General features: G+C 40.7%; 1 protein-coding gene across 1 annotated transcript in view; it reads right to left on the reverse strand.

Moving 5' to 3' along the window:
- Positions 1 to 2,141: 2,141 nt before the first annotated feature.
- kctd16b (potassium channel tetramerization domain containing 16b) overlaps positions 2,142 to 11,697 on the reverse strand; it is a 105,843-nt gene continuing 96,287 nt past the window's right edge. The window contains exon 2 of the mRNA XM_049592837.1: positions 2,142 to 5,680. Coding sequence (XP_049448794.1) covers positions 5,217 to 5,680 — 464 coding nt within the window. The 3' untranslated portion in view covers positions 2,142 to 5,216. The remainder of the gene's footprint in view (positions 5,681 to 11,697) is intronic.

An 11,697-nucleotide genomic window follows, 5' to 3' on the forward strand; every position in this document is an offset into this window, starting at 1 on the left:
GTTTTCTTTTTTCTGTTAAATATCAGTTTTTGACATAATCTTTTTCACAAGAACAGACTAAGTTAAATCTGTTATACATTTTGTATACCAACATGCTCACAATGTATCTGAACCATTTTTTCTTTTTTCTTTTCAGTGTCAGAACAACATACATAAAAACAGACGCCCTTTTTGTTTTTCGAAACAGTATGTGCCAGGTCTAACGTGGTGGTATCAGAGTAGTGTGATTCTCTTTATGGTTTCACAGGCTCATCAAAGGCAGGAGGAAAATAACGGGCCTGCAGTCATGTACGCAGGCTTTACTTGCAGGGCATGACTAACTTCAGGAAAGAAAATCACAGACTGTTGTCGGGCACTCCAAGATAACACAAACTGACAAACTTAACATCAGTTCAGTCTCTCTTCTTTTTCATACATCACATTTGACTTAAAAAAAAAAAAAAAAAAATCAGTCACTCTTTATCAAGAAGATTTACATCATCTGTTATTCTGTTCAGGTCCTCATGTGCTCTGAGTCTGGTCAGCTTTCTGTCTCATGACAGACACATTATTTGTGGCTGTGTTGTGCATGATTATTAATATTTATCTCTTTTCAAATACTTTCTTGTTTGTGTTTCTTTATAACTTTATACATTGTGCAAAAACAGCTGTATTCTACTCTAGAAGGCCACCGGGTGTCTTGGTATTTATTTCCACTCTGTGTCTGCCCAACAGCATTCCTAATCGCGTCCTAAGACAAATCTTTGTTTGAAAATTCTCTCCGATGTGACTGATCGACCTTGTTGATGAATCATCTCAAAGTAAACAAATGCATTTTCAAAATGACAGGCAGAGTGAAGCAAACGTGATCCCTAATATCAACTTGCTGTCTTGCTTAAACTGGGCTAAATGTGAACGGCACAAGACTAACTACTGCAGATGTCTAAAATAACTTAAAAAGAAATGCAAAAGCTATGATTTCACCTTCCACATGAATCATGTTTACAGCAGTTTACTCAAACTGTTTAGTGTGTTTGGATCATCTGGCCAGATATTAATTGTACCAGCAACTGAAAAGACACAATTTATGGGACAAAAAGGAGATACAGTGTCTTAGATCAGCATGCTGGTTTCAGAAAGCTTACGCAAAAATGAACAAAACTCTGGCCTACTGCCCAAATTCAGCTTTTTCCTCCTGTATTTATAAGCTGTTTGAAGAGCAGTATACATGTAACTTCTAATCCAATCGCTGTTTGTATCTGGTCAGTATGAAACCAGTGCATTTTTCCTTTGGTTCAGACCAGGAAAACTAACAGGGAATACAGTACCTGCACACACATTTATATTTATATCTATAGTGCAGCCAGTTTTGTTGTGTTCGAGATTTAAATTGAAACAGACTGTGATGCTGAAGCTCTGATTCTCAGCTTTAACTTGGTGGGAAATGTTGAATTGTGGCCTTCAAATTAAGTTGTCTTACTCAATATTTGCTTTGCAAATCCTTTGCAGTCAATGCTCCCCACTCGGCCAGGCCTGCTGTATACTGCAGCCATCTGCACTTCTTGTGGTTTTAGAAGCTTTTTACCTTCAGTCTTGTATTCAGGGGTAAAACGTGTGATCACCTGGATCGAGGTCAAGCGACTGACTTGATCAGTCAACAACGCTGACTGCGTTTGGCCATAAAAGCTCCTCTGTTGCCTTGCCTGTGTGTTTACAATCATCCTGCTGCATTGCTCTATGACTGGGGGAGAAGGGCTGTGAATCTCACACTGTTCACCCACTGAGGATGTAAACACCCTCAAACATTGTTAGAAGCTGAAAGTCAGCACTTTCACCTCATAGTAGTTGTTTCACTTCAAATCCAATGCTCTGAAGTACAGAGCCAAAACAAAACCAAAAAAACCCAAAACATATCACTGTCTTAACACTTTCTGACTGCTCTGTACGGTAACAAACGCTCAAGGCTTAAACATGGTTGTACCTTTTGAGCTTTGAACAAACTTTTTGTTTTTGGTTGCTTTTCTAAAGCCTGAACATATATATATATATATATATATATATATATATATATATTTTATTTTTTTTTTTATTTTTTTTTAGATTTACTGATTGCAATTCAGCACCACCAAAACATCTGAGTCACCAGTGACTGTCTCTGTGGCACTGCTAGACGAATGTGCAGGCAGTCAGTTTATGACTGTTGTCTCGGAGAGCAAGTAGCTCATCATTTGTTACAGTGGTAAATATATAATATGTTATAGATGTGTATTATATTTCCCCTCATCCCTGATGGCCCAACACCCAAAATGATAAAACGTGAACGGCTGTAATACATTAGCGTCAGTCTACTGCATCACTAAAAGCAGCACAGCAGCCTCACCTCATGGATTTGCATGTTATGTACAGAGAGTATAATACATTATTCTGGATAGGTATGATTTATGGTGTTTATTTACATATAACGTGTAGTCTGGATTAACATATTTCAACTTCAGCTCTTAAGATAAATGACTTTAAAATGAAAATGTAATATACTAGCAATGTAGAAAAATAAGTCGTATTCACTGTATTGACATGAGGAAAATGGTTTTTATCTAGCACCTATTGCAACCATGTTAATGTATATACTATAATATACCACAGCAGACGTATGGGCACCACAGAATATACTATAACTCAAAAATGTCGTACTACCTATGAACTGCTTCTCTCACAGGAAATACATTTCATGGGCAACAAAAGGACATTTGATAAACTATGAATTTAAAGGCCTTTAGATAGAAAAATAAGTATACTAGAACTTTTTTTTAAATTGTCCATTTCTAGTAATATATAAGGGGTGTATTTTTTTAAATAAACTGATCTTTGAATAAGTTTATACTCTGCATATGTTATTCTGTTTGTGTGCTTTTCATTTACCTTTAACTTTTCATTTAACTTTGTACTTTGTGCTGTGTAAAAGCTATGATTGTTTATAAAGCCCATCCCTTTGCACTTTCATAAGCTGCAATAACAACAAATAATGAGAAGCTTTAATCAAGTACCTGTATGGAAATGTGATCCACTGTCTCCTGTTTTTATTGTCCTCCTACCATCGGGAAGGTCGTTCTAAACTTTTTTTTTTTTTATCTACACAAGTCAATACATCAATATTTATAAGTTTTTATTCCAAACTACATCTTTCATCACAGCTGTCTATCAGTCTGTTCATAAATACCAAGAGTTTTACCTGAAGCTGAGATCGACAAATATGTTTCTGTAAGCAGTTTAACAGCTGCTTCGTCTTATGGAAATTAAATCTGAATAAATTTCTTTCATACACTGGACATAATGGAGGTTTGGAAGCTTCCTTCCAAAGTACTTTGGACGGCATGCTTTTTATTTGCCCCTGACTGTTAGATTAAAAAGTCTGATTTTGATATTTTGAACCCTAATTCTCACGGCATCATGTATTTGTTTGCTTCATTGTTTTCTACACTTTATTCAATCATTTTTACACATGGTCTGTCTTTTATACGTCTCTCCTAAAACAGAGATTGTGCCGTCGATTACAGATACCCATTCAAATAAACAATTTCCTTTGTCAAATGGCATCTATCATCTTCAAAAGTTTGCCCTCCAAACTTTCAAAAGAAATAAATTCATGTTTTACATTTACAACATCACTGAACGTCTGTGTGCTTTTGCAATTCACGGTGGTCAATGATTTAATTTGCATCCTGAAATAATTTCTAAATCATTCTGTCAGTAACATATAATCCAACCAGAGCCTTAAATAAATAACAATCATGCTCCTGGGGAAATTAAATTGTGTTCTTGAATTGTACTCTTTGAAAATAGCTGTTTGCCATCTTTGTGTTTTTAGCCACGTCACAATACATCAGATCGACTCTGACTCAGCCGTGACTTCACAGATGCATACATGAATAATGGCTAATTTGCACTTTAATACATGACCAGCTTGTCTTTGTATAGTAACCCAGGGGTTTCATTAATGACTGTAAACAAGAACCGCATCTATCAGCTCCATCACTGGACCTTATCATCCACAACTATCGATCACTGTGTCAACAGCCAGGGTAGAGAGCATCCGTCTGTGTTGTCGGGTTAGCCTGTGTAGCCATCCTATCCCATTCTGTCTGTATTTACTGTCGGTGTCATATTGAACACGATTTAAATGACCTCATGATTGATCACTCTGTGTGTTAGGAATGACTGTTTGTGAGTGCTTTGTTAATTTATGTAAAGTAATGGAAAAAAGTGTGTGTATAGGTGTGTTAAATTAAGACTTGTCTATATGGAACCTGTGTATTTCCCCCTGGTTTGGCCATCAAATCAAATTCTCTTTCACTTATCCTCCACGCAGTAACCTGGTAATTTCTCAGCATCTTGCCAACACAGCAAAAAAATCAATGCAATGCAGGACACTTTGATTCGCTTGGGGTATGTTTACAATATAACTGATACTAGAAGAATAAAATTAATTGTGCTTCTGATGAAATTGTACCCCCTCCTGCCTCAGAAGCCCCAAATGTTACCTAAAAGTTAAGTAATTGACCTAGCTGTTTACGCCACCCTGGCAGCAGAGAGCTCTGAGTGTATTTATAGTGAGAGCACTGTCGGGACAGCATGAATTATTAATGGGTCCTGATGCAGATTTATCTGTGACCTCTAGGCCACCTGGGTGCGAACACACACACACACACACACGCACATAAACACACACACATTCACATACTAAATCAGTTTGTCTTTGTGGACCAAACCTGTAGCTCCTGTTATGGTTTTCCAGGGAAATTATGACAGATGACAGTGTGTGCAGTCCAGTAACCCTCAGCAACCCCCGCTGTAGCCATTAGCAGGCCTTCGGTTGGTTTATCGGTTCAGAGAGGATGTCTTTCGCCCACTTGGGTTGGTCCTCAGGGATAAATTATTTGAAGCTCTGAAGCATTCAGCAAGGTACAGAACATACTTACAGTACATACAGTAGGCCTAAACTACATACACACACACACATACGTACTACATATGTCAATAAGAGAACAGTCCGGTTTTTATGCTTCTTACTAGCTTCTGTGTAGACTTTCAACCTACTGGCATAAAGGTGAAGTTTCCCCCAGAAACTGGATTCAAATCAGTTTAGCGTAATCTCCCTTTTGCTGGAAAAGTCATGATCAAAAAACTTGTAAACTGATCCTTGGCCTCATGTGTCTGCTCCCTCTGTCCTGTTTCCTGGCTCAGAGGCGGTACTTTCGCAGCAGGTCGGCCTGCCACATGTACTTCCTCTCGGGGAACCTCTCCGGGATCTTGATCTTGCGGAAGTCTTGAATGCACTTTTCCAGCTCCTCCTCGACCGTCAGCTTCTCTTTCGCCGGCCTTTTCTTGCAGGTGCTGGTGTCGCGGGAGCTCGCTGTGAGTGTGCGCAGCAAGTCACTCTTCCGTCGTTGTTCGCCCTGCTGGAGCATGGCAATGGGGCCCTTTTTCAGTGGCCTGTCCAGGGTTTGGACATTGGCGTGGGGGTGTGACTGGCGGCTGACCGGGCCGCAGATGACTGTTCCCTGGGGAGAGCTGGCTTCTGACTGGCTCTCGGAGCTGGAGGTGGATAGCTCATTGAAGGAGGTGCCGCTCTCGCCCTCGCCGTCACCTTTGTGGTTCTTGCAGCAGCAGTCACATGGAGGGGAGGACCAACGTGATGGACCACCTGGAAAGAGACAGAACCAGAGAAAGAGCTTACATTAGAGTCTATGCAGAGCTATTTTTTTCCACCTTTCATTTCTTTCTGGACAGACAATCATGAGGAGAAAAACGAGACGGTGGCACAAAGACAGCCACAAATTAGTCGGACAGGAGAAGAAAGCCAAAGTAAGAAGCAGGGAAGACAGACAAAGAAGGAAAGTCAGCAAATGCCAAATGGCTATCACCTAGAACAAAGTAAAGTGACATCAGGGACACCTGGCTTGCTTCCAGCCTAATCAAGGAAGTGAGCTGGCTGACTCTGTGACAAGCTTACATTGTTCAGAAGACTACCCTCATAGATCCATGCTGTCACATGAAACAAGTGGAGGAGCTAAAACGGTTTGCAAACACACAACAATGGTCCCTATTTGCATGCTAGAGATATATTTACAGTATAACAATGAAGGCAGTGGTACAGTATTTCGGATTTAATGAAAAAGGAGCTGCTACAGTACAAACGGTATACCTCTGAACTCTTAAATTAACTCTTTATTCTTTCTATTGGCCAAACAGTGGAATCTGTCACATGATGTCTGTGGCCAAAAAAGACTTTTTCCCATTGACTCACATGGCGAAAGAGACTTGCAGCCCTCCCAGAATGACACTTTTCACCATCAGAATTTGTTCCATTCAGTCCGATAGCATTTGGAAAGTCTAGAAGAGTCACAAAATTGAAGCAATTCATCCCCATTGAAGTTTGTGGAGCGTAACACTGAGTAAAGTATTTGGCTCAGGTGGCGGAAGTCTCTAGTGCGCCCGCTCTTTGGGCCACACAGTACGAAAGCAGTGCCAATCATCCAGGTAAATATTTTTGTTGCATGTTTTGGGCTTCATGCACCACTGAGCACTTTCATAGGAATGAACAGGGCCCTGCCTTCACTGCTTTATCCAGTTCTCTCTACACATCAATATAAAAATACTGTATGTGCAGCTTTATTTCTCTGAAGGCTGCTGTCCTGTTCAGCAGCCAACTTATTCATCTCTAGCTGCAAGAACATTACTAGGGCTGGGTATTGTTTGAAAGACAACAATAGCAGCACCAATACCTATACCCTTAAAGCGATACCAGTACTTCATTTGATACCTTTTTTTTCTACCTTATTCAATACCTATCATCTGAACAGAAGCATTCATTTGCATGAAATACCACCAGACACCACAAGCGTGTACTACAGCCATACTTTAGAATGTTTCGGTGGCATCTTAGCATGCTGTCTGTCAGATACACCCCATTTGACTTCTCCATACCACAGATTGAATGGGTTATAGCTACTGTGGTAGTGGGCCAATTACACGTCACATTAAATCCATGAATGCTTGCATTGATTTGTTGTGAGCAAATCCTTACACAGATGTTTTTGTTCTAGGTCTGGGTACGAAAAGGATCCAATGCGGGTATCGTTTGACTGAAGAAGTTGCAGTACTACTTGGTACTGGGTTATTTCAAGTGGTATCTTAAACTGCAGATATCCTGCCCTAAACATTAAAAAAAATCATGCTTAGAATTGAAGTGGTACAGGTCAGAGGAGAGTTGCCATTGAACTATTGTGCTTTCAAACATATGATCAACAGGACCTACCACAGCTGTTTTCACCCACCCTGGAGCTTACAGTGAGCAGGATTGTATTTCAAAAAAAGTTGCAAAGTATCTCAGTTTTGATAAGGTTGAGGCAGCTGCCCAGAAGTTGTGGTCTTGACCAATAACAAGACAAAAGCAGTGATCCGCAATCATAGCTGAAAGGAATCAATTGCCCAGCCTAACCTCTGTGTGAGTGTACAGCAAAAGGCTGAAAGACTCACAGGAACCAAGGCAGCACCACATCTCTCACTGCAGGAAGAGGCCATTTATTTTTCATGCTAACCTCCTGAATAATTGAAGGGGTATCTGTTGCTGATGGACTCCACTCTGTTTAGTGAGGAGAGAGATCAAAACCCTTGAGGCAAACACACACGTGCAACGCCCCCACCCATTGTGGTTTTGAGCCCATTCCTCGCTGTCGACACGACCACACACGCAAGCGCAGGCTCCAGCTTGTGATGCATCCTCTACTCGTCAAGTTCAATTGTACCACCGATTCTTTTTATGTTCTGCTGAGCATATCACTTCAAACGAGATTGTGCTAGGCTATAAATAACGCTGCTTAAAATAAATAACCCCTCGCTTTTACGTTTGTCCTCAGCACTGTATTTGGCTTGTTTATAGAGAGGCAGTAGAACAGAAATCAATTCATCCAACGAATATTTGTTCCTTCGAGTACCACTCATTAACAGCTACCACGTATCGTAACTCTATATGAGTATAAATAGAAGAAATATTTCTTGGATGGCTTTGACACTTACACCAAGTGTTATTCTAAACTGCAAGAGGACAAACATTCAGTGCAGAACTAAATATACATGCATGCTACACACACACACACACACACACACACACACACTGCTGCTAGCTGTATGTGAAATAAACATCACCCATCAAAGGCAGTGACAGAAGTGGAACGCAACACCCTTTGTCACCCACAGCAGCTCTGGATGTCTTTAATTACCGCCGGCATTTACAGCTTTCACATGCGCAAACACACAACGACAGAGAATGCACTGTCATGCTGTCATAATGTGATTTGAAGGTACACACACAATTAGAAGTGTACCAGCCTCAGATAAAACGACGCGTTCGTTATACAGTTGCAGGATAGAGGACGTAACCCCATGATTGGTGCAATTATGTCTCTTCCCAACCTTTGTTTAGGGACACGAGTTAATTTGTGTCACTCTGAGTGAATAGCTAGCCCTGTGATCGATGAGATGCAGACTCGTAATTGGTGTTTTGAAAAATGGCCCCAGACTCTGGTGAATTGTTAAGTCTGCCAGTAGCCAATCTGGGTGTCCAAATATATTTAACATGATGAGATGGCTGAAGCTGCTGTAACAGACGTCTTAAAGAACCTTGCGTGTGTTTATGTGGTGTTGCATCTGTGTATTTGTTGTATGACACTTTTATTAAACTTTGTAATTATATCCACCTCCATGTAGCTACTTTTACAGGAAGTGCTGACAGTGACATGCTGCTTTAATTTACAGGTTTTGTGGATATCTATTAGCCTCGCTAATGCTAAAGACCACCAGGGAGGGATCTTATTGTGACCAGTTGGATTTCCTGTCAAAGCTTTGGCTTCATAACAAATTGTCTAGCAAATAATTCAAATGAGAACACCACTTACAGGGACTTTAAAATCCAAGCACTGATAAATGAGATTTGTCAAAACAAGTCATTGTGTAATGTCTCTACCCTCATCAGTGATACTATAATTACATTCCCAAAAGGATATATCAGTGCAAAGTGTTGATGCTTCATAGCACATCGAGTCATGATAGTGGTAAAAACCAATTTCCCCTGCTAATTGAAGGGGGAAAAAAATGTGTAAATGTGAGGACCCACATTTTCTCATTGGTATTTACACTGTATGGTTATAATATTCTTGCTAATTGACGTGAAAATTAAACCACTGCTTATGACATCACACTTCTGTGTGACTCATTTCTATATTTTTTCTACTGCTTCTGCCGGCAGCATAACTCAAGTTACCCAAAGCTACGGTTGGTAACTTTTATTAAAATAACTTTGTGTGATATCTGCTGAAACTGTCACTATATTCTGAAAAAAGTATGTGAGACAGTCTGGGGAAAAATCATTTCACACCTCCTCTTCCTACTGCTTCAAATGGCATTTGCTAGAATCAGACCACGGCACACAGAACGCAGCTACTCAGAGCTGCGGATTCTCTAAGGCAGCCTTCAATCATGCCAATCACTGTAGGGGTGTGGTCAGACTTTTAAAACTAAGCAGCCCTGATTAAATATAAATCAAGACTGTGTTTCTGCATTGCCTGTTTTTCAGGTCGGATGTTTTCAGAAACATATTTTAGTGTACTGTTTACCTGTAAAATGAGAATGTTTGTGACCCAGCCACCGTGGTGGAAACAGTTACATAAAGCACCAAGTACCGCCCACTGGCCAGACCAACTTTCTCATTTTACAGCTAAACAGAACACTGAGCTATGTCTCTGAAATCATGAGGTGAGAAACGGGCAATGCAGTAACAGAATATTGATTCAAATTCAATCAGCGTGGCCTAGTCTGACAATTTGATCACAGTCACGAGCAGTGATTAACATGATTGACAGCTGCATTAGAGACTCCTCAGTTCTGATTGGTTGTTTTGGTTCACTTGCGGTAAGGCCATTAGAAGCACTACAAGGCAACAGAGTGGGCAGATGAACAGGATTTTTTTTTTTTTTTAACAGATTATCTGTCTCATTTAGTGCTGTGTGAATATAGTGACAGTTTCAGCAAATATGACAAAAGTTTTTTCTGCAGTAAGTCCACATATAGCCTAACTTTATAAAATACACCATACCACACCACTAATTTGATTTTTCAATATACAGTGCCCTATTTTCCACAGTTGGTCAGATTAAGGGTCAAAATATTTGCCGCAAACGTCATTTTTCAGACGCCCCACTCCAATTTTGCCTAACCGTAGATTAATGATGCATTTTGGCAGTGTGCTCTGGAGCTTCAACATTTACACTGATGGAGGTGCCATAATTAAAGGTCAAGGTTTCGGAGTCTAAAGGCTATAGCTGCCACACAAACTGTTTGATTTTAATTATACCGGGGAGGAATGATGCATCTTGTTACTGAGCAGCCCCAAGGATGCCTGCATCCATCACTTTAGGTGGACAATTTTAATTGAGGCTTGCTTCTTCTTCTTCACCTGAGGTCATTTAAAGTGCAGGAACTGAGATAAATTTCTCTGCATTATACCTGAGCAATCCAATCACTGGGGTTATATCTTTGTACATCTTGTGAAAAAAAGCCTACACGATTTTTAGAAAAGGACCAATTTCCTGCCTGCTTGTCGTCATAGACGAGGTATTTTAGCTCTCTAAATGCCAGGGATTTGACGGTTTCTGTCTATGACAGGTAGGCGACGCTACTGAATGATCTACTCAGTCAGAAAATAACCTGAGGTTCATTATTCATACCAGTCAGGAGATGTCTTGGGGAGAGCGCGTCCCCACTTACTGTCAATCACGCCCACGTGCATGTCAGCATTTTTGGAAGGATGTAGAATAAATCACAGGAGGCGAGGCGAAGCGAGGCGGAGGCGCAGTTACTGAAGCGAGAATGTGTCTGAATTTTAACGGAATATTATTGTTTCATTTTGTACCATATGGCATCTTTATGCACAGTTTTATAGAATGTGTTTATTGTCAAATTAATATACGTTTAAAAAAAGTGACATTTACAAAAGGATTTGTAAGAATAAACAGCAGAGCCTACTGACAGGACAGGACAATACACTGCTCAAAAAAATTAAGGGAACACTTAATGGTCACAGTATAACACCAAGGCAGTTAAACTTCAGGGATACCAATCTGTCCATTTAGGAAGCACAAGTGATTGTGAATACGTTTCAGCTGCCATGGTGCAAATGAAAGTGACAACAGGTGCAATGGAGAGGCAAAAGCAAGACAACCCCCCAAAAGAAAATGGTTTTACATGTGAGTTGCTCTCTCCTTATCCTTCCTGACTGATTCTTCTCTAGTTTTGCGTTCTGCTGGTGTCCTTGTCACTACTGGTAGCATGAGGCAGAACCTGCAGCCCAATCAGGTTGCACAGCTCCATTAGGGAGGGCGCAAGAAGGTTAGCTGTGTCTCCCAGCACAGTCTCAAGAGCATGGAGGAGATACTAGGAGACTGGCTGTTACATAAGAGAGCTGGACAGGACCGTAGAAGGGCATCAACCCAGCAGCAGGACAGATATCTGCTCCTTTGTGCGAGGAGGAACAGGAGGAGCACTACCAGAGCCCTACAAGATGACCTCCAGCAGGCTACTGGTTTTCATGTTTCTGACCACACTGTAAGAGACAGACTCCATGAGGGCCCAACATCCTCTAGTGGGACCTGTGCTCACAGCCCA

This window comes from Epinephelus fuscoguttatus, linkage group LG12, assembly GCF_011397635.1.
Source record: "Epinephelus fuscoguttatus linkage group LG12, E.fuscoguttatus.final_Chr_v1".
NCBI classification, from domain to species: domain Eukaryota; kingdom Metazoa; phylum Chordata; class Actinopteri; order Perciformes; family Serranidae; genus Epinephelus; species Epinephelus fuscoguttatus.